We start from the raw sequence: 24454 nt of genomic DNA on the forward strand, positions 1-24454 counted from the left end.
AGCAGCTCCCCACCTCTGCTCTCCACAATCTCTGAAAACTCTCAAGGTATTTCCACTCGGGAAGTGGAGACCTACGTTTCTAGGTGGTGTTTTAGAGCAAACCTTCTTGGCTTCAAGGTAAAGTAAAACTGTCTTTTAGAGACATTGAAAAGACAGTTAAAGACTTTTAAAGACATTTGAAAGGGGAAAAAACGATGCGAGGACAAGATCAGAACTGCACAATGAAAGTATTTTTACTGCTGCTGGTTTTGTTGCTAAAGAACGTGATGACGACTCTAATTTACAGCGTGCTCACGGAGTGCTGGTCACCAAGCAAAGCACGTTGCACTCGTTACCTCAGGATTTTTTTTTTTTTTTTACACAGGTCTAAAGGTTTTTGTTCTTTTTTTTTAACGTGTAACATAGGCAAAATTATCTAAGTCAATACATTTTTAAGGACTGTCACCTGTTCCGATTCTTTCCACCGCCAGTCACCTTAGTACCTCCAATGTTTGAGTCATAATCACGACAGCCCTTTCAAAAAGAATCTTTGCTCAATCTACAGCTGTCATGTCAGTCAGTCCACAATTTCTTTAGTTGGGCTTCTTGGATCTCCCATGGAATACTGGACACACTTCAAAATTCCCCGCTGGTAATCTTGGGGATCCAATTTCCTGAAGCAGTTTATTTTAGGACCCTGTTTAAGGGTCAGAGGAGATGGATCTGCCTGGTCCTGAATTTCAGACGCCCTCTGAACATGCACTGAGTTCAAATCAGAGTCCCTCGTAAGCGATCACACCCTAGAACAGTTGGGATATGCCAATACCTACAAACGAAGAAGCCAAGCGCAACGGAAAGGTAAGTCACTTGCCCGCGATCACGCAGCCGGGGGCCTGTGCGCTTGCTGTGATTTTCTACTCTTCTGCTGAGGTCTCTTTGGAGGTGAGCTGTGCTTCTGTGCCTTGTAAAGACACCTGTCAGGTCCCAAGCTCCTGATGTTACTTCAGGGTTCTGAACTCTCAGCCTTTCCTGGATTCAGATTTTGGGTGAGTCTCTCTCATACATGGGTTGCGCTACATTCCCCGAAAGCGGAGAAACCAGGTGGGGCTGGTGGAAAGAACCAGAAGGAGGTCAAGTGGCCTCATGGTATGACCTGATTTCCTCTTGGTTAGAGTGGCTGTAAGCCCTCCGTGTCGACCTCAAGCAAGAGGATTCCAAGGAGCTCGATCACTTCTATCTGAAAAATTTTCATCCTCCTTGCAAAAAATTTCTCCCTCCAAGCCCAACACACAGTTGGTGCCCAGTCAATGTCTGCTGCATAAATATTTGCTTGAATGCAGGGGAGAATCCTGGGAGCTTGTGGATCAAGCAATGGGCCTCTAGGTCCCCCACCACCCTGACTGCACCCCAGCCAGGCCATGCAATTCAAGGGATCTTTGCACAGGATTCATCCATTCTCTGCCCGCATCTCTTCACGTAGGCAATCAGGCACAGGCTGCTTGGCACTGAATGAAAAACCATGGACTGCCCAGCGCCAATGTCTTTTCTGAGAAAAACAGGACAGCCAAGCCCGAGCCGCTCAATGCAGCCTAAAACTCCTCCTCCTTCCGGAGGCGTGGAGATGGGGTCAGCAAGTGGATGGATGCTTTCCAGTTCTACTGGGAAGGCCTTTGGACAACAATTCATCTTTAGATATGAAGGGAGAGAAAATCATGTCTATTTTATATTTCTGAGCCAAACTTAAATAAAGACATTAAATATCAAATTATAAAATTTCAAAGAGCACAGTATATGTTTTGTTTAAAAGGACAGGGTCCCAACGCTTAAAAGGGAGTCACATGACTGCAAGGAGAAGCCTCAGCTTCTGGGCCACCGTCAAGAAGTGGGAAAGTGTACAGACCTAGGAAGATCCTGGCTTATGCCCTTCAGAGGGAAGCCTGCAAACGTTCCCCTTAGAGAGTAGAAGGGAGAGGTGGGCAGGAGACTGAGCGGTATTCTGGAAGAAGCACAGAAGACTGTGACATCTCAGGTACTATTTATGGATGGGGCTGAGGTGAACGGTGGTGACTGATGGCGAGACACACAACTGGGTGGTCATCGCCAAAGTAGGTATGACAAACGATGGGGACCTGAGGAAAAGAAGTCAAAATAATGCTGTGTACACTCTTTTCCCCCATTTACTCAGATGACGTAATTTAGGGACAAGGCTGAATAACTAAACTGCAGACTGGTATGCTTTCTGCCATCTAGGAAATTATCACTGGAAGCAACTAAATGACAAAGACTGAGCTTCCTATAAAGACTATACTCACTGGGCCAGGTCTCTGAAAGCTACATCAGTCCTCCTCCATTTTTAGCTAGTACTTAAAATATTAAAGGAAGCTGTAACACCACTATAGAATATAGCAGAGGTCGGCCGATGACGGCCACCTGGTTTTGTAAATAAAGTTTGATTGCAATACAGGCACACCCATTTGTTTATCCACTATCTGTGGCTGTTTCATGCTACCCTGGTAGTTTTTGTTTTTTTTTTTTTATTCTTATTAGTCATCCATTTTATACATATCAGTGTATATATGTCAATCCCAATCTCCCAAATCATCACACCACCACCACCACCACCCCGCCGCTTTCCCCCCTTGGTGTCCCTATGTTTGTTCTCTACTTCTGTGTCTCTATTTCTCCCTTGCAAACCGGTTCATCTGTACCATCTTTCTAGGGTCCACATATATGCGTTAATATACGATATTTGTTTTTCTCTTTCTGACTTACTTCACTCTGTACGACAGTCTCTAGATCCATCCACGTCTCTACAAATGACCCAGTTTCATTCCTTTGAGTAGTTACAACAGACTGTGTGGCCCACAGAGCCTAAATATTTACTCTTGGGCCCTTTACAGATCAAGTATGCTGACCCTTGATATCAAAGATAGCTAGTAAGGCTTGAATATACAAAAAAAGTAATGCAATTAATCAAATCAGCCTACAAAATAGGAAAGTATTTTATTTTCTCTTATCACATGTTCTCTGGGCTAAGGGTCAAAATTCTCCTCTTGGGCATCATCAATTCTCCTCTTGCCACGAATCAGCAAGATTATTGTTAAAACCAAGATTATACTCCACAGAATGGTCCCTCAGATGAGTTGGCACCCTTCCGCTCCTATGACGTGAGAGGACAGAGGAAGGACGATGTTTCAAAGAGGAACATTATTAAATGAATAAATAAATGAACAAATGAATACACAAGCAGGTACGTTTGTGAAGCTGGGATTGTAGCCTCTCTCTCTTAAAAGCCACCTTCTTCCTCTGTCCCACAGCCATCCTTATTCCTGGCCAACCATCTCACACGGAGGTACACTGGGTCCCGAGGAGAAAAAAGCAAGGGAGTATCTCAGAACAGTCCAATTTTTCACCAGTCCCAGTGAGGGGAAACTTACGTCATGGGGACACTGGTTATGTCACATGTTCTCAGATACAGCAAGGCTGATAAGTCACGTTATGAAGATTATTTACTTTAAACTAGCGTGTACTTCCAAATAAGAGAGGAACACAATTTTTAACGTTACAATCTGAATTCAAGATTTCCACTCAATTTCAAGGAAGGCAAAGCTACATTTCCAGAAATGAGTCCGAATTCTTTGTCTAATGAATGAGCAAGGCCGAGTCTTTAAAAGGATGCTAATGGAAACTATAATATCTAAGGAGGAGAGAGGTACCAACTGGCTTGCTGAGATCTCCTCCACATTTAAATTTTCTAAAAAAAAATAAAATAAAAGCAAGCTGTATCATACCTACCACATATGTCCAGCACCATCTGGCCGGCCCCGCTTTTCTCTACAGTCTTATCCCCAGACACCCTCTCTTCAAACGTCCTCCTTGGCAGATTCTCATAGGAAAAAACTGCATCTACAACCTTCTCCATACCATATGTATGTAATCAAGTCAGAAAACGTCAGTAAAAATCTCAGCATCAAATAATTCATAAATCACCAGGAAGAGTGTAACATGTTAAATGTGTCCCTCTGGGTTTTTAGCCTACAGATCATATATTCTAGAGGAGTGCTTTCCTTCCTAAACAACAATGACAAAAAGGAGGGCCAAAAGTGTACATCTTTTGCTACATTAAAAAGAAAAAAAAAAAAAAAAAAAAACCCAAACACCTAAGACATTATACCTATTTGAGTAAAAAGATTTAAATGGATGTGTTCATTTTTTAATCAGGTCAACCATTTGAATTCATTTCTTACTTTGACTATGTCCTGTAATTTATTTTAAATTACACATTATTTCTGATTTTCTACATTTTTCTTTTTATGTGCTTAGAAATTTAATTTGATACCTGGAGTTCTGAAATTTATTTGAGCAATGATTCATAGGAGCTTAACTAGCCTGACTACAATTGTTTCCGTAGATTCCAATTTCCTACATATAATAAAAATAATTTTCTTAACAGATACTTAGGGTTTTTTCCATCCGATAGAACAAGTGATTCAATTGTTTTTCTGCCTCTAGATTACACCCTCCCAGCGATTCTCGATGCCTTGGTTTTCACAAATGAATTGACATCAAGTAATACTGCACAGTAATAAATAGAAACCTCACTCTCATCTCTTTAATATTGAGTCCCATGATCCAGTTGCTTTCATTCTGTCTTATTCATTTCCTCCACTTATTTCATTTCAGTTAATCTGCTCACTCAATTCTCGACACTTTGATTTAATTTAATGCTTCCGATTTAAAAACTGTCATTTGTAATAATTTGGCATTTCTTACATCCGTCTGAGAAAACCTTCTTGCTTTCTGTAAAAATTCCTGAATAACTGCTAAATTACTTCTTGTGAATTTCGATCATCCAGTAGGGTTCTGTGACAAAAGCTATGAGGCTGTTTAAAGAAACAGCTCTCTTTGTCCTGCTGAAACTCCTGGGAAGTGACACCAGCTGGAAAAGTTGAGGTCAGCTTATAAAGCTAAGTTTAATTTGTATTCTTAGTAAACACTATAATAATTATCTGAAGCCATTAATCTACAAGCTACTGGGTATTAGCCACTGGGTAATAATACTCCAAATTCAGAGACAAGTATTGCCCGTACCACCAACTATGACAACAAATGGGAAAGGAAGAATAGAGGCGGGGGGGGGGGGGGGGGGGAAATACATGTGCGTTAAAACTCTGTGGGAAGTGACAAAATGTAGAGGATTCGATTTAGCAAATTAAATCCCTTTGCTGAAAGGCTTAAAAGAAAAAAAGGAAAAAAAAACCCCACAGATTCACCCACTCAAGAATTATATAATGCATTCTGTGTCAAATTTGTAAATGTTAACGTCAATGAAGTAAACACTGATTTTATAAATTTAAAATTAAATCTAAAGGAATCCTGGAGGGGCAAGCAGCTACAAACATGTTTATCATTTTATGCCTCTGTGTGCCTTGCATGACAACGGGCGAACAAACTGGGCAAACTACAAAGATGATACTCATGTGAGCTTTGACCCTGCGTAGCTGGCAGATGAACTTGTTCGTCTAGACGAAGCTTAGTAGAGAGGCTACCCTCCAGATCAACATTTCCGGTGGGTCACGGGGCTATCAGAACCCCTGCTGCTGTGGTCAAAATCCATCCCGTGGCCCGTATTCTTACTCAAGCATGTATTATATATGTGACGGTATCTTGCAGTAACTTCGTATTTTTGAATTACTTAACAAACAGCTAGTGTTTATCCATTTTGTAGTTTTTAAAGTTCCTCCAGGAATTATCTTCTGCTTCTAATTTTGTTTCTGAAACCATAGCTAACGAGGTTTCATATACAGATTGCCAGGGATGTAGTGGCAGCCTGTAGATTTCGGTATTAAATAGTAAATATTTAATTGACATAAAAGAATAGCACTCCATAAGAATAAATGAAGGTGAGAACCACAAACGCGTAGTAAGGATTTTTACATCGATTTTCTGCCCCTTTCTTGCTTTTGGAGAGAAAAACGAAAGGTATGTTTTTTGCGGAGACCAAAGTGGTTTTATCTGCCGCTGGCAAACACCACATTAATAAAAAGTGTGTTCTAAGCATCTGTTTTAGGGAAAAATCGCTACAACTGTGATTGGCTTCCTCACAACAATGCTATTACTCCATGATTATATCCCCCAAGCTTTGTCTCTAATCGTCACGGAAACGAGTCTTTAAACTTTTATCTCAGTTCCTCGACTTTATAAATATTCCCAAGAGTTTCTCTTACTGCTATTTGGTCATTCATGTAAATGAAAAGAAATATACATACAAGAAAAGGCAGGGGGTTTTGGGGGGCTGGTTTTTGTTGTTATTGTTTGGGGGGCGGTAGGTTTGATGCAGGGATTAAGCTCAACTACCAATTTTAGAAATCTAAGTGCTACATACTTAATGCCACTGAATTATTCACCTAAAAATGGCTAAAATGGCACATTTTATGATCTGTATATTTTATCATACTTTAAAAAGCAATTAATTTAAAAAGTGAAACTGCTCTGTTTAGGAGAGAATGTTATTCAGGGATTGCCCTACCCAAGCATGCTGGTATGGTGAGATTCGTGAAATTGCCGTTTTTGTAGGTGTAAAATGGTTGACTGTCAGCAATTTCAGACCTACATATTCTTATATAAAACATACCTGTACCTCTATCAGGGAGAATGACTATTGTTTAGTGACGGTCAGTGGATGTCAGGGTCATGAGAAATAACCCCAGCACGGGTAGCTTTTGAAATAAGAGCCACTGCAGGTACAGAATATGTTCTTGCGCCTTTACAGCAGTCTGTAACTTTTGGTGAGGGAGATAAATTACAATGCAGTGAGATGCTCTTAACCTCACACGGGCTGAGCTGATTCCACGGGGTGGCAAACCTGAATCGGTCATTATCTAGGAAAAGACACATTAATTTTAGCTTCTATTCTCTGCCATCTTCTTACCGCAAAACACTTTACTTCTCCCCGCAAAAACCATTCCGTACGTCAAGATCAGGATGTTTTCTGAGATGCCCTTTGAGGAACAGGACCGGTGTGGATTTTCCTCCCACAAATCTCCAAGTCACAGATAGCAGACACCCCGCACCTCCCCGCCAACGCCTTCCATCAGCACTAGCCGACAGAGCTGACGTTCCCTCTCTCAAGCTCCAACTGTAAATGGTTATTACATATCAGAGTCAGGGTCTGATACACGGAAATAGCAATCGTATTAAATACGAAAATAAGAGAATGTCCAAAATCACTACCGCATCAGCGGAACCGAAGCGTATCTAATACGCGTGCCCCTCCATTAGCAGAAAGCAATGCATCCCACGTCCCTGGGATATAACATGCGGAACCTAGGACCTCAGTTCGGACTCATTATAGTGATTAAAGCAGACAGTTTCCCCAATCCAGCTACCCAAGGTGACAGACTGCGGACCTCCTTCTGTGCAATACCACGTTCGGGAGAAGGGTTTGGACCAGGATTGGACCGGAGAGAGGCTGCTCTATTCACTTAACATCAGCCTCCAGGAGAAAAACCACCCTGAAAGCCAGACCAGGCCATCCGGATGGTTTCAGAGCCGATTCTACACGAGACGCAAACCGGGCTATACCCCTTTTTAAGCCCCCAGTGAAAAGCTTTAAACAGGCTATTGTCAGAGCCCTGGGTACCTTTTCTCTCTTGGCTTTGTTCAGTATTTTCCTCGGCTGCAGTTTCCATGGCTGGCTTCATACCATCCACCAAAAATGCTTTGCCCGCTCCCCCCAATACACACTTCTCCCCCTCCTCTTCCTTTTCTTTTGGGCTCCCCTCCGGCTCTTATTTACACCCGCGTGATTGAGAGCTTCTGTTCTTCACTACAGAAGATTACAGTCCCTTCCAAGATGCAAAAGTCTCGTCGGCGTCAATCCCCCTCTGCCTACTGGTCCAGAAAGATAGCTGCCAAGGAGCCGGCAGCCGTACGTCACGGAGAATCCGGTTATAAAACCGCCACCGCCTGCCCGCCGGTGCCGAGTCCCCCGATGCGGCTCCGGGGGAGGCGGGGGGCGGGGGGTGCCGCGCCCCGACCGACAGGGCTGCGCCTCTGGCCGGCCTACGCGTGCGCTCCGGCTCCCTCCTTCCTCCTCGCCAGCTGCACCCGATGAATGCTAATTAATTCTCCCAGGAAAGAATAGATTTGTGACATCACAGCAGGGGCTGTGGAGCTGAGAGGAGAGAGCCCCCTCCCACCACGTGACTCAGCGATCGGCCGGTGTGTGTTCCAGCAGAAAGCGTGTCTTCGCACAAGCAAACTCTTTCTTGCCCCTGGGACCCCTTGGCGGGGCATCACCGTTTGTTTTATTTCATTTACCCCTGACCCTGGCAGGATCTACTCAAAGGACTTGCCCAGGGTCTCCATTTTCTTTTTCTTTCTTTAATATGTGTCTTTCCATAAGAAGACAAATATCATACGGTATGACTTATATGTGGAATCTAAAAAATGATACAGATAAATGATTTACAAAACAGAAGGAGACTCACAGATATAGAAAACAAACTAATGGTTACCAAAGGGGAAAGGGGAGGGGAGGGATAAATTAGGAGTTTGGGATTAACATATACACACTACCATATGCAAAATAGATAACCAACAAGGCCCTAGTGTATGGCACATGGAACTATACTCAGTATCTTGTAATAACCTATAAATGGAAAAGAATCTGAGAAAGGATATATATATGTATAACTGAATCACTGTGCTGTACACCTGAAACTAACAACACTGTAAATCAACTATACTTCAATTTTTAAAAATGTGTCTTTCACACAACCTCTAGCGAGCTAGCTACACTGACTTGAACATATAAAAGAGGGAAGAAAAAGTACATAAGGAGGAAGAGGACCCAAACATAGATTTAACAACAGCAGTGTAGCAATTCAGCAACAGAATCTATTTCCTGGTCTATAGCTAACGTATGTGATAGTAAGAGAAACTTCAGCTCAAGCCCAATTCATACAAAAGTACCCATCCCTATTTAAAAATAATGATAATATGCTTATTTTTAAATAATAATGAGCTACCAAAATAATATTATTAAAATATCAATAATATTTTGGTGACTCCTTAGAATGAAAAATCAAAACAGAGTGGTTTTTCTTATTGGATGTGGTTATTTCTATATGGAACTTTATTCCTTAGAACCCCCGAGTCAAAAGGCTGTTCTCAAGAGCGTTCTAAATGCTCAGCAGAAAGCCTGTTGTAACAACGATTTTGATTGCTGCTTTCACAAGTCTTCTTGCATCCCCAGATACTATTGGACCAATGTTCCCAGCCCATCTAAGCATATAAGCTTTTATCGTGGATATAAGCCATGTTTCCAAGCACCGTTAATTTCTGCACCATTTTTAAAGCATTTGTCTGACCCACTTACCTTCATTGTCCCTACTTAAAAGATTTCTAGAAACTCAGTATAATACCCTCAAGGTCCATCCATGGAGACTAAGTGAAATAAGTCAGACTGAGAAATACCACCTGATTTCACTTATATGTGGAATCTAAAAAACAAACCAAACAAAATAAACAAAACCCAGACTCACAGATACAGAGAAGAGACTGGTGGCTGCCAGAGGCGAGGGGGATGCGGGGGGGTGGGGGGGGGTGGGGTGAAATGGGTGAAGGAGATTAAGAAGTACAAACTTCAGTTATAACATAACAATAAGTAAGTCACGGGGATGTAATGTACGGCATGGGAAATACAGTCAATAATATTGTATTAACTTTGTAAGGTGACAGACCTTAACTCGACTTATTGTGGTGACCATTTTGCAATGTATACAAACATTGAATCACTATGTTGTACACCTGAGACTAACATAATATTGTATGTCAATTATACCTCAATAAAAAAAACTTCTAGAAACTCAAGTCAAATACAGGGATGACCACTGATAAGCATAGGGTGAAGGGCTCCTGATTCAGAAGAGTCCACTAATTGTTTGGGTTGGACACCCATCTTAGAAGCAAACATAAAGACAAGTCAGAGGCCACCCTCTCTTAAAAAATCCTCTCCCAAGTTTTGAGGGTCTGTTGCTCAACACTTTAAAAAAAAAAAAAAGTATAAGATCCTGAATCAAAATCCTCTAACAACCTGATCTTTTAATGCATTAGTTTTAGATAATCCCCGAAAGTCTTCTATATTCAATACCTCTGGCCCTGCTGAACCAGAAAAGATTTTGAAAACCAGTTTAGCCTGTTCCAATATTTTCTTTTCATTTTACATCTCATTTTCCACTTTAAGCATCATCCTAGGCGACCACGCCCACAATCAACTATCCCCTTAAAATACGGCCCCAGCCAACTTTATTGTCTCACGGCGAGGGGATTGAGAAGCACGGCAGCCTACGATTTCAGACTTGCAAAAAGAGATGCAGATATGATGTAACTAGCCTGCAAAGGAAAACCTGATGATATGTCCAAACACGATGGTCTTCAAACATTTTTGCAAAGACGGCTTAGATACATTCAGGCAGGAAGATGCCTATTGTTGTTTTGTGACAGGATCGTTCTCCCTCAGCAGTTCAAGTGAGAATTAATACCAAAACAAAATTCAGTTCAACACAAAAGGGAGCAATTATGATTAGCTACGTTATCGGGTTTTATTTAAAAAGTGTAATCATTCAATCAAAAGCAAAATCATTCAATTATAGAACTGGCAGAATAGAATAATTTGGGGGGGGGCTATTAATTAAGAATAGCGTTTTACAATGTTGGTGGAAGTGGGCAGGCAGAATATGAAAGACATTCTAAATTCAAGGGCAACTCTAGTTCTAGATGAGTCATGGAAATCACAACCACTGGACAAAATATTCACAAATTCTCCAGTTGATACTTTGATCTTCTTTTCACCTTGAAAAACTATAAATAGACTCTTCATCGCTTTTGCCTTATTCACAACTTTATCGTTTTCTTTTCATCAGACAATGAGTATGACAGTTCTACAAGCTACCATTGTATCACTGTCTAAGCAGTCTCAAAACCTCACTGGTGCTTATAACAAATGATGTGAATCAGAAAAGACATGACAGAAAAATTGTTAACAGCCAGAAAGAAAACAGAGTATACACTGACAAGATTTCTAAGGTCTGCATCCATTTTTGACCAGAAAAATTGACTATGTAGAATAAGTAGGATGGGAAATGTCTCCCCGAGCTGAAAATTATTCTTTGAGCCCCACGCTTTAAGGCAGTCTGGTTGAAGGTACGAATACTTCTGAAAGCCAAAACAGGAATAACAAATACTGATACAAACTGGATATATTAGACTCAACCATACAAGAATGCTGATATTGACTAGAAGAACGGTAGTTTTGCATGGTTCCACCAGGTAACCCGAGGGCTAACGGGACACAGAGAACCCTTCTAAACCAGGGGAATCCAATCTGGTACGAGCACTATGGTATCCCAGCAAAGGAGGGGAAGGGGAAGAGAATTTGGGAAAAGCTTCCCAGAACAGAGTTGGCTACCTCAGCATGGTTAGAAATCTGCCGGGTAGGCGAGCGAAACAGTAAGGGCAGGGGAGGGGAGGGGAGGGGAGGGGAGGGAGGGGTAGGGAAGGGAAAGATGATTCCCGGAAAAAGTGAAAAGCATACAAAAGGTAAAAGGGTCTTGTCAAAGTGTTGGGGAGATGATTTTCTTGCCAGAGGGGCCAGAGCATACGGTGTATGTGGCAGGAGTGGGGTTGGATGGGGGGAGGGAAGTGAAGGGAGATGGCTGAGCCAGTAGGCTGGGAACCAGGGAGGTTGAACACCCCGCTAATCCTGGAGGCTGGCAAACTCATTCGAAGTCTTCTTAAGGAGTACAAGCAAGAGAAGGGGAGAGTCTGAACGAGGGCATGAGGAGGAAGCGAGGATCCGGGTGACATGTGATTGGATACCTGCGCATGGAGTGGAAAAGGAGAAGGGAGAAGGGAGAAGGGCGAGGGGCGGTGTGGAGTCTCTAGCCTGGGTGAGTGAGGAGCTCGTCAGGCTGTGAACCAATGGGGAAACCAAAGAGGAGGAGGACGCTTGGTACGAGAGCTGAGCGTGTACGGTTTCAGGGGTCCCAGGACGTCCTGCGGGAGCTGTCCAGGAGGCATTCGGGAACATAGCTCCAATGGAGAGGGGCTGACCAGAGACGAGGTGCTGGGAGCCTTTGGTGTAGAGGTAGCCCTGGGAATACAAGACGTCCAGCTCTGCTCAGACGTACCTTCCCAGGGAACCCTCCCTGACTCTCTTGCCTAAAAGAGTAGCCCTGACAGGCTAAGTCTCTTAACCTGGCTTGGCTGTTCATTATGGCCCTAACCACAATCCAACACTGATCTAGCTATTCACTCACCCATTTGCCTCCCTTCTCCTAGAATATAAGCCCCTTAAGGGCAGAAATTTTTGTCTCTTTGTCCTCTGCTGTACTACCAGCTCCTAGAACAGTCCACGGCACGTAGTAGGTCCTCAACAAATATACTTTAAACAAACAGTTAGCAAACGACTAGGGAGAGATACAGACCACAAGGACACGAGATTTGAATTTAAGGAACACTGACTTTTAAATATAAAGGTAAAGGAAACACTCGAAAGGGAGGTAAAAGAGACCGAGAAGGAAAAACCAGAAAAGCCAGGGAATAAAGCCAAAGTGGGATGATGGAATGAGAAAAAGGTTCCACGAAGGGCATCAAGCTAACAGTGTCAAATAGTGTTGAATACTGTAGGAGGAGCAAAAAAGATGAGGATGGGCAAGCAGAAAGTGCCCTTTACCACCAAATAGCCACTGGAACTTCCACAAGAAGAGTTTTAGTTGAATGATGGGCACAGGAGCAAGATTCTCAAGTCTGGTCACAACCATTACTCTCAAGATACGAGGCTCTCGTGGTCCAATTGAAATTTTAATCTCGTACATAGGGCTTTGTGCCTATGCCTGTTTCTCCTGGTCCAGTATCTAACTCGTCAAGATCATTTTGATTTTTCTTCTATGATCTATTCCATTAATGATCTTCCTAGGTTTACTTTGTCTCTATCCATTCTGGTCACGTGTGTGTGTGTGTGTGTGTGTGTGTGTGTGTGTGTGTGCGCGCGCGCGTGTGTGTGTGTTGGGAGGGATCTCCTCACACCACCAAGGAGTTCTCTGACACCAGCAGGGTGTCCTACAATTCAACTCAAGTATGACACTACCAGGACACAGCGTCAGACCCCAGAGATTAAGGGCTCTGTCCCACAACGCTGCCACCCCATCCCCTGCCCACTTCAGACCCCAATCTCAAAGCCAGGTTGCTCCCTGTTCTTCAGACCAGCTATACAGATGGAGGTTCCAATGACCCCCCTCTTTGAATTTGATTCATTTGCTAGAGCAGCTCCCAGAACCCACCGAAACATTTTACTTACTAGATTACTGGTTCATTATAAAAAGGACATCAAAGGATACAAATCAACAGCCAGATGAAGAGATGCACAGGGTAAGGTATGAGGAAAGGGCACAGAGCTTCCATGCCCTCTCCAGGTGCCACTCTCCCCATATCTTCACGTGTTCACCAGCCCAGCAGTTCTCCAAACCCAGTCCTTTAGGGTTTTTATGGAGGCTTCATTACGCAGGCATGACTGATTAAATGGTTGGCCATTGGTAGCGGAACTCAATCTCCAGCCCCTCTCCCCTCCCTGGAGGTCAGAGGTGGGGGACAAGGGAGGAAGGGGAGTCGGGGGCAAGACTGAGAGTTCCAACTCTAGTCACATGGCTGGTTCCAATGACAACTAGCCGCCTCCCCTTAGGTTCCAAAAGTCACCTCATTAACAAAAGACACCTTTATCAGTCTCCATCACGGGAAATTTCCAGTGGTTTTAGGAGCTGTGTCCCAGAAATAGGACAAAGACCAAATATGTATTTCTTATTATAAATTACAATATCAGTCTCCAAGTATAGCAAATTTGCCTTGTGTTTCTTACACAGTCCTGTGATCCAAATAATTGATGGAAGGGTTGAACACAACAAGACCAAGATGACAGAATCCTGTGACTGCCGCTATGGACATCATCCTGGACAGTTGACTGGTTGGTTGGTTGGTTGGTTGATTCATTCATTCATTCAACCAAGATTCATTAAGCATCTACGGCATACCAGAAACTGAGCCACTATTCTGTTATATGACTAGGATTCTTCAATCAACTGGGAATTCATCAAGTTGTCCAATGATCTACCTACATATCCTTATCCTACTCACATAGCTGTCAGTGAAGTTGGCCAAATGTGTACTTCTTTCTACTTTCAGAACTGTATTTTAGGTTTCTTCTGGTCACAGAATGACTCCTCAGTGGGGAGTCATTAATCACTAAGAAAGGTTTCCATATTCCTTCAAACCACAGTTGACCCTTGAACAGCATGGGGGTTAGGGGCGCCAACCCCGAGCAGTTGAAAATCCACATATAACTTTATAGTCGGCCTTCTGTATACGCCACTCCAAATCTTTGGATTCAACCAACCTCGGATCGTATAATATGTATTTTGTGAAAAAAATCCACATATAAGTGGACCCGCTCAGTTCAAACCTATGTTGCTCAAAGGGTCAAGTGCAATTCCTCTGAAATTGTCACATTCCGTGAAACATTTTTTTCCCCATGTCCAGCCTCCCACTCAGTACCCAAGGACAGGGCCTCCTTCATCTCCTTTCCCTTCACCTCGTTTTCCACTCTTGGCACTGACGGTTTTCTTTCTGGATCATCTCCTTCCTCCTGGGTTTAAATGCTCCCTCCCTCCCAGTGAGCCAGCACGCCCTCCCAACTCCTCAAGCCCCTTCACTTCCCTCCAGAGGAAGGAGCTGAGACTGCATTTGTGGAAGGCATCACCTTTATGACACCGCATAAAGGTAAGAGCTGAAATGACAAGTCAAATTGGATGAGGTACTATATGAAAACTCTTCTCAATTGTAAAGCTCTAGAAGTATCAGCCATCATCATAAGAGTTTCTCTTTAATGGTAGAGGTGGTTCCCAGGCAGGCCAGGGTTATCGATAACAGTGCGCACACGGGAGGCCCGTTAGCCAATCTCTTCTCAACCTCATCAGCTGTTTATGGAACGACAGGCAGTGTCCCCATTAGGAGCTGCCGAAACAGTGACTGTTGAGTCTGGCAAAGGCAATCTGAGAGGTAATGAGCCTCTCTCTTTTGGCAAAGATGCCACTATACCTCATTCTCAAAAGGAGAGCGAGAGGATATCTTTGGCGGGAGCAGGCTCAGGCTTCACACGATGGGAACAGGTGTGGCATGAGACGGTTCCGTGGACCGGGCCGACAAATGGGCGAGCGGCACGGGCGGTGAAGCCCACAGGTGTCTGTCCCAAAGTCAAGATCAGCATTGCTGCTTCTCTCCCACCTCTGAAATCAGGGTTGCTGAACCTCAGCACCAGTGACATCTGGGGCTGGGTAATTTCTGGATGATTCTGGGGCTGTCCTGGACATTATAGGACGTGGAGCAGCCTCCCTGGCCTCTACTCACTAGACGCCAGCAACGACACCCTAGTCTTGACAACCAAAAACATCTCCAGACATTGCCAAATGTCTCCTGCAGGGCACAATCACCCCCAGGTGAGAACCACTGCTTTAAATCTATCTTTTCTGCCCTAAGTTTCCTCTGGCTGTTGTGATAGCCTATCAGCCAATGGTTCTCAAGCCTGGCTACACACTGGAATCATTCAGGAAGCTTTGAAAATACTGAGGCCTTGGCTTCATCCCCAGAGATCCTGGTCTGATAGAGGCGTGTAGTGGCCACGAGAGCTTTAAGATCTCCCCGGGTAATTCCAAGATGCAGTCAACTGCTATGGGCAGTGGGGACACACAAAATGTGTCCTACAATGACAGTGACATAATCAGAACTGTTTTGTGACAATTATACAAAGGGCTGGGTGATGGATGGATAGGAGATCAGAGAGGCCAGAGTCAGGGTGACCACGCTTGATCGGAGAAGAGGTGGAGATGCTATACCTAGTCGAGGTAGAAATGGAAAACCAGTCATCAAGGTGAGGGGGAGGGGATTCCGGCTTGATTCCAAGACTTCCGCTTGGATCCCTAAAAGGATGGTGAGTGCCACAGGGAACACATGGGGAGACCAGGTGATGTATTAGTCACCTAGGGCTGCCATAACAACGTACTACAAACCGGGTGCCTATCGGCAACAGAATTGATTCTCTCCCAGTTCTGGAGGCTAGAAGTCCAAAATCAAGATGTCGGCAGGGCTGCGCTCCCTCAGAAGGCTCTAGGGGAGCATCCTTCCTCACCTCTTCTAGCTTCTGGTGGTTACTGGTGATCTTTGTCTTACATACAGGTACAGCATTCCGACCTCTGCCTTGGCCATCACACGGCATCTGCCCTGTGTGTCTGTGTCTCTTCTTACAAGGACACCAGTCATAGTGAAGTAGGGCCCACCCTAATTGAGTATGACCTCATCTTAATTTGATGACACTGACAAAGACCCTATTTCCAATAAGGGTACATTCAAGGTACCAGGGGTTAGGGCTTCAGCATATTTTTCTGGGGGACACAATTCAACCTGCAGTGGGTGAGGAGAGTCAGGGAGAAGGGCTACCAGGGCCGAGTTTGGAAATGAAGACTCGAGCATTATCGGCAGAGAGGAACCAATTACCCTCGTGGGAATGGGTGAGATGCCAAGGGAGACGGTACAGAGGAGAAAGCCTTGGGGGCACCACCCTATTCGGGGGTCTCTAGTGGAAGGACTACTCTCCTCCAAGGGTGCACAGGATGTTGGAGGAGGGGATTCTGAGAAGGAAGAGGTGGTCCACAGTCAAGGTAGCCAGAGGGTGAGGACTCGGAAAGGCCCCTGACATGGAAAATTTCCATTTCTTTACCAGCGTCGCTAGAATGATTAGAATGGAAACCGACTTACAGAGGAGCTACTGAAGGACTGGGAAGTGAAGAAGAGAAAGCGGGGGCAGCAGCCTCCTTTCTAAAGAAATGTGCTAGTGAGGGGAAGGCAAGAGAAAGATCAGGCAGATGAAGGGGGAGAAACACAGTGAGGAAGAGAATCCCCAAAGGCTTTCGGCTGAAAAGAAGGCAGGGGTTGAAAGAGATTTAAGGAGAATCAAGTGAAGGTGGAGACATGACAGATCGAGATCACAGGAGAGGCGGAGGGCCAGCTGTGAGTAGGAGGGTGGAACATTTCTCCCTCTGACGTAGGAGTGAGGAAAGAGGAAACGGCGGGAAAAGGAAAAGTTTCTCTAAGATTTAAGGAATGTCATCTTCGAAGAGATGATGGTGGTGGCAGGGAGGTTAAAGGGCGACCTGTAAGGCAATGGGAGGGGCCCACTGTTACTTGATTTAGTTCACATCACAGCCCTAGAGGGAGGGAACATCAGCCCGTTCTTCCATGATGTCACCCATAATGATGGGAAGCTATGACAGTTTTGGTCACAGTAAGAGAAACAGCTTGCTCTGAGTGCAGATCGCTTGGGGTCCTGAGCAGGGCTGAGTCTTCAGGAAATCAGAAACCAGAGGTAGAGCGAGGGCGATAAACAATACCCTCACTGTGGTTCCCATCACACCGGAGAGAAGTGGACCCCAACACGCTTGAACCACACTGAAAGCCAAAACACAGACAAGGACCAGATGATGGGGTTTTAAACTGGTTTTGATGGGGGGAAAAAAAAAAAAGGGCAAGTTTCTCCTTCTTCCTGTGTACGCAAGGCATACATCAGGAGACAAGGCAGCTGATCTACTGACAATGTGCTTCCTGAAAAATTATCACATGCCGTGGGGAGCTGAGACTCCTCATTAAGAGTGGCGCACCATCAGTGGCTCCCCCGGGAGGGTTCCCAATTAACTCATTCACCGAGCGTGGACCAGCCAACGTGAACAAAGGCGGGTCTTCCGAGCCCCCCTGTTAGCTGTTGAACTGTGGCTACTGGGATCCCACTCATGTCTTTGGAGCAATTCCTTCTCTGTTAGCTGGAGACCCCAGGGGCTAGGGTATTCTCTTACCCAGAGGGAGCTTGTGGCTCAGCCTCAAAGCTGGGTGAATCGGGAGTGCTCTGTGAGGGATTTTCTCTACATCACTGCCAAAACCCCAACTCACGTTGTCTCCCCAGCTCTCCTCCTCTTCCTGGAAGGCACAGCCCAAAGCCCACCTCCTTTAGGGCGCCTCCTTGGTTAAATCTACCCATTTCCTCTTCCTCCCATTCTTCCCTTCGAACCATCCCTCTCTCTGTTATAAATGCAACCTCTTCGAATGGCAGCTATTTCCATTGGAAAGACGCTTAACCTGCCTTTACCTGCCTCCCCACACACGTGGGAAGGAAGCCAGACATTTTCAAACTCAAGGTTAAATCACAAGACATCTGGACTTTGAAAATTCTCAACAGAAGCTGGCAAATTATGGGATGAGCCTGTCAGGGCAGGGAGAAAGAGGATGGGGGCCCCTTAAACCTGAGAACTCCAGGGGCATTAAGGAGACCTTATTCTTGTCCAGGGGCTACTTGGGCTAGCTCCTCGCCCTCAACATGCAGGAGTCGCTGTCACCTCTCCCTGAAATGGAGTCCATGTGGGGATGAATGGGTTTCTATCTGTTGGGCTGCTGGGTAAAGGTGTTGGATCACAATCCCACTCCTGGGCATATACCTGGAGAAAACCATAATTCGAAAATACACACGCACCCCAATGTTCACTGCAGCACTATTTACAATAGCCAAGACATGGAAGCAATCTAGATGTCCCTTGACAGAGGAATGGATAAAGAAGATGTGGCACATATATACAACGGAATATTACTCAGCCATAAAAAAGAACGAAATAATGCCATTTGCAGCAACACAAATGGACTTAGAGATTATCATACTAAGTAAGTCAGACAGAGAAAGATAAATACCATATGATATCACTAATATGTGGAGTCTAAAAAACAATACACTTATTTACAATAATGAACTTATTTACAAAACAGAAACAGACCCACAGACATAGAAAACGAACTTATGGTTACCAAAGGGGAAAGAGGGGAGGAGGGATAAATTAGGATCTTGGGATTAACAGATAAACATTGTTGTATATAAAATAGATAATCAACAAGGACCTACTGTATAGCACAGGGAACTCTACTCAGTATTCTATAATAACCTATATGGAAAAAGAATCTGAAAAAGAATAGATATGTATATGTATAACTGAATCACTTTGCTGTACACCTGAAACTAACACAACATGGTAAATCAACTATACTCCAATATAAAATAAAAATTAAAGAAAAAAAACGGCGCTGTATCAGGCAGACATATAGACTCCCACGTCCATCTTGGGGAACCAAACCCCTCCGGGCCCACTTCCAACAGTGCCCACTTTATATTGGTCCGGGCAATGGAAAGAAGGAACAGCCCCAGGGGTGGGCGATATTTTCCCAATCTTTGTATACGCTCCTCTGCAATGATCACCAAGTCATCATACAAAGACTGTAAGCGCCAGCTACCAGGGACACTTGGCCAGTTCCCTATAAGAGCTACGGCGAAAGAGCTGGCTAGATGTGGAAGCCACGGAGCATGCTCAGGGCCATGTCCAGGGGGCCCACCACACCCCGCTCCCCACGCCACCGGAGATGTGACAGTAGCTCAGGCGGGGTAGAGAGAGGCCAGAACTCAAGGAATGAGGGTCTCCTGTGTACCAACACTGCTGCAGGAACTTTAACCCATGCTCTTTCATTCTGGCCTTCATGAGGGCATTGAGAGGCAGGTATAACCACCCCCCTTGCCTGGACAAAGGAACCAAGACCACAGGGGGCCAAAGGGACTTGGCCAAGCTGGTCAGAGGCCGAGCTGAGCACTGACTCAGGCCACTGGATGCCAAACCTGGGAACTCAAGAGTCAGGCAGCCACGACAGTGTCTAGGTGATAAGGTGCGTCAACTCAGAGAACCTGGGTCACCACCAAAGACTCACTCAGGACGGCCAAAAACACAGGGCTCCGTACCTCCCTAGCTGAGGAAGGCGAGGCATGGGAAGAGTTGACCTGAGTACAAGGTGAGGATGTGCTGCCTACCACTGAGTGAGCACTGGCTCTGTCCCTTGCCGGTCATGGTGACTTGGACAACGCACGCCTGAGCCTCCGTTTCCTCATCTATAAGAAGACTGGACAAGATGCTTTGCGAAGCCTGTCCTGGCTCGAACGTCCACCGAGCCTGAAGTGACCAGTTTGGCAGCGTGGTTATAAGAAACAAAAGACATCAGGTAAGGAGCCCTGCAACTCTCACCTCCATCACTCTGCCTATTGACCTAAGTCATTCTCTTACTGTGCAGGTCGAGTCACTTTTCACCTGCTCTAACGGACGCGTCAACACCCTGCGATGGATTCCACTGGGCTCCCGGCATCCTTTGGAGCCAGATGCCAACGACTCTTTCTTTGGAAGTATGTGGTGCAATTCAGTTTTTCTCAGCTTTGCTCTGACTAACCTGTGTCCTGTAGCCTCTCAAAGCAGTTACACGAAACTTATCTTCATACTGCTGACAGCACAAAGAAAAAGGAAACCAGTAAAACCATTACAAAAATATTTTATAATAAAATCTAGACCCTGTTAACCACTTGGAAATGTGTTTGAGAAGCAAAATGGATAAAACTTAGTGCTGGGGCTTCCCTGGTGGCGCAGTGGTTAAGAATCCGCCTGCCAATGCAGGGGACACGGGTTTGAGCCCTGGTCCGGGAAGATCCCACATGCCGCGGAGCAACTAAGCCCCTGCGCCACAACTACTGAGCCTGCGCTCTAGAGCCTGTGAGCCACAACTACTGAGCCCGTGCGTCGCAACTACTGAAGCCCACGCACCTAGAGCCCATGCTCCGCAACAAGAGAAGCCACTTCAATGAGAAGCCTGCACACCACAATGAAGAGTAGCCCCTGCTCGCCGCAACTAGAGAAAGCCTGTGCAGCAACAAAGACCCAATGCAGCCAAAAAACAAACTTAGTGCTTTCCAATAGAATATACAAACATTGAAGGTCATGTTCTAATGTTTGGGGTTTTTCCAACCAGAAATCTGGTAGAAAGTTTTAATTGAAGATTGGTTAAGATCTCTTCATGGATCGGGGATTATAATTTTTAGTACAGCTGAAACATACATTTGCTTACTTTATACAATTAAGAACTAGGCTACTGAAAGGCTAGCATGGGAGGACTATGGTATTTGCCAGCCCTCGAACTGCCGGTGTGGGTTGAGGTAATCCGGTCGAGCACATCGCTGTCACCTTCCGCTCCTACTGTCAACGTCACCTTCCTGAAACCAGCTACTCAGATGAAGGAGAGTGAACATCCCAGACCGGCAGTCTCACACCGAGTGATTCTGATAAACACACCAAAGCCACTGATTTACTGAAGAGTATGATTATCCAACATGTTAGCTTGACAGAATATTTCCGATTTACCAATACCTAGTCTGACAGAGTATGCGAAATTTACTTCCTGATGTTAGAATGCCTATTCTTACTAGTTCAGGGAAACACCCAGGATTCGTAGATACATAATTCAAGAGCCCTCAGATTAAAGTCCACAAAAAAATCAGTGCCTTGGTGGACCAGCGGCTGGGTGGTCCAGGGTTGGTATAAAATATGAATTGCACAAAAATGTGAGCTATGAACACATATATATGGAATCTAAGAAAAAAAAAATGGTCATGAAGAACCTAGGGGCAGGACGGGAATAAAGACGCAGACCTACTAGAGAATGGACTTGAGGATATGGGGAGGGGGAAGGGTAAGCTGGGACAAAGTGAGAGAGTGGCATGGACATATATACACTACCAAATGTAAAATAGATAGCTAGTGGGAAGCAGCCGCATAGCACAGGGAGATCAGCTCGGTGCTTTGTGACCACCTAGAGGGGTGGGATAGGGAGGGTGGGAGGGAGGGAGACGCAGGAGGGAAGAGATATGGGAACATACGTATATGTATAGCTGATTCACTTTGTTATAGAGCAGAAGCTGACACACCATTGTAAAGCAATTATACTACAATAAATATGTTTAAAAAAATGATTTTAAGTAGATAAGAATGTGACCTATTAAAAAAGTTTAAAAATTAAAAAAAAAAATGTGAGCTATGTCATTTAGTCTACTGCTGATGAGAACCTACACTAAAAGAGACAAAAAACCACATACTTTATATTCACATTTATTCAAATGCAATATTTTATTCAAGTGCCTCTTCTGTTTCTTTTCTGAGACAGAAATGAGGAGAAGTGGGATGAAGTCATTTAAGGCCCTTTACTGCACTAAAATAATTCATGGGCTTTGCAAGTTGGAAACCATTGGGACAACTTGAAATAACCATCCCTGCCAGGTCAGACATAAAATATCCTAGAGCAGAGAAAAGGCAGCCCACACAGAGTACATCTTAGCGATCTCACTGAAATCTATCAATACTGCTTGACGTCATTAAATCACATGCGATGACTTCTTACTGGGGAATCTACAGACTCAGAGCATCTCAGAGGAAAAGGTAAAATCTGAGGAACAACCTCTATATGGTCTCTGACGCCAGGAAAGGACAGGGGCCATGAGGCCAACCACCTGCTGGGGAGTTAGGCACAGCCAGCCCTGTGACTTGAGCTGTGTTCACCGTGACTAAATGGGAAAGCTGACAATTTTGCTGGAACGTAAAGGTTTGTCTCCAATCCCCAACAATGTACAGCAGGCTCCTGAAAGGGGGTGGCCGCACGCCTGCTAGAGATAATCACTGTGAAACCAGAGAGACGCTGGAAATTGAGACAAAAACTGTACTAAATTTTGAAGGCAGACAAAATAGAATTCTCTCTGATCACCGAAAAATCACGAGATTTTTCAAGAGATGACTCAGGAACACTCTTAACAGGAAACTGTGATTTCTAGAAGCCGGCCTAGATGAACAAGTAATACCAAATGAACCTTTCTTTTTTTATTTAAATACTTAATTTGTGGATTTAACATGTTTAAACAACAGTAAATTAGGAAAAAACCTGCTTTCTCCCATGAACATTTTACGAATCAATTTTAGTCAAACTCTGTTCCTGCATCTTCAACTTTATTCATTCAACCAATCAGCATCCTTGTTGCCCCAACAGCACCATTTGGAGTCATGTGTCAGTTTCCCAGAGCCCGTTACCACTTCAGACGGGTCGGGCAGTTAAGGGTTTCTTCTGAATGGTGGCTTCATTATTTTTACATCAATGGCATTCTGTACTGCTAAAAGGAATCTATTTTCTTTAAGCTAGGAAGACTAGGGCAGGTGACTGTCATCTTCTACGCTGACCTCATGAGCCACTTGATAAAACCCTTCCTGTATTTGGGGGGGGGGTAAGATAGTGGAAGGCTGGCAACACGCCAGCATGCTTTAAAACCCTGCGCTCATTCTGCACTTTCAATCAACAAAATTTAAGGTCACTTAATCATACACTCAAGCGGAATCAGAATGGGCTAATGTGCTTTCATTCAAAGTGGTTACTGAATGATGGATGTCAATTCAGAGACGAAGGTTTCCAGGGCTGTGCCATTGGGCTTTGTCCTTGGTCTGGGCCGTGGACATGGCAATGTCACCAAGGGCCCTGAGAAAGCAGGCCACTTACCCTCATTTTACCACCAAGGCACTTAAGAAGGCGGCACAGGAGTCAAACAACCTAGAATTTCTTTACAGAAACTACAAGGAGAATTCACTGTACAGTGAACAATTTTGTTCAATTCTTGCCTAATTTTCTGGCCCTGCTCAAAATAAACGTTACGCGCACACAGAATTCTAAAGCAGGAGGAAAAATTTTAAAACCGTGTAGCTCTTCTCTCCCCTTTTCCAGTGTGCAATCAGGAAAGACAGGACTAAAGACTCGGGTCTCTTGACTCAGAGCCAAACATCTTGTTTTCGCATGACGCTCAGTTATCCAAGTAAATATTCTGTTAGGATGAGGCCCAAATGCCAGATCTGCAATGCACACACTAGACAGAGATAATTCTTCCTAAAATATACATTATACCTTTGCAAAAACACGTTCATGTATCTTACAAGATACCTTTTAAGAGTAAATCGTATTGGGCCAAGACAGAGTATAAGAGAGGAGATAACATAAATCTTTGGAAATCAATGCTGTTAATGTCAATTTATCTTTTTAATGAAAAGCCACTGATACACCAAGCCATTGGATTAAGTATCTAATGCATGCCGTGGGCTTTGCACAAGAGCTAGGAATACTCAATAAAAAGTAACTGTTATGATGAATAGGCAAGACTGGAGTGGGGTTTGAAATGCTTTTGCACGAAGGCAGTAAAGCTCCAGGATGGAGCTTGTCAAGCAGCCCCGGCCAGAGCGTAATGGATGGATAATGGTCACCTGCTCTACCCACTCTCAGAGGATTCTGGGTAATTCCCAGCTCCCAAGCTGAGATCCCACTCAGGAAAGCAGATCAAAGTGCAAGGGAGTGACGGCGGTATATGACAAGAATAGATGATACATTTATAAAAAGAAAAAGGAAATCAGTGGACATCTCCCTGCTTGATCATTAATAACAA

At 44.4% G+C, this 24454-nt stretch overlaps 1 protein-coding gene and 1 long non-coding RNA gene across 7 annotated transcripts in view; one reads left to right on the plus strand and one right to left on the minus strand.

Moving 5' to 3' along the window:
* The window catches only part of GPM6B (glycoprotein M6B), a 191065-nt gene that overhangs the window by 35525 nt on the left and 131086 nt on the right, over positions 1-24454 (minus strand). Inside the window, exon 1 of one of the 6 annotated variants that reach the window (XM_082375836.1) lies at positions 7622-8619. The exons of 2 other annotated variants lie outside the window; for them this stretch is intronic. In XM_082375836.1, the coding sequence (XP_082231962.1) occupies positions 7622-7682 (61 nt within the window). In that variant the 5' untranslated portion in view covers positions 7683-8619. Of the gene's footprint in view, positions 1-7621; positions 8620-24454 lie in introns of those variants that run through there. 3 more of the 6 variants (XM_082375838.1, XM_082375837.1, XM_082375840.1) reach the window with 3 other exon arrangements.
* Positions 14-23058, plus strand: LOC309619971. The gene is made up of 3 exons (XR_014239321.1): positions 14-837; positions 13902-14814; positions 20236-23058. It is a non-coding gene; the product is annotated as an uncharacterized lncRNA (long non-coding RNA).

The sequence above is a fragment of the Balaenoptera borealis genome (assembly GCF_965194805.1).
Source record: "Balaenoptera borealis genome assembly, chromosome: X".
Taxonomy (NCBI): domain Eukaryota; kingdom Metazoa; phylum Chordata; class Mammalia; order Artiodactyla; family Balaenopteridae; genus Balaenoptera; species Balaenoptera borealis.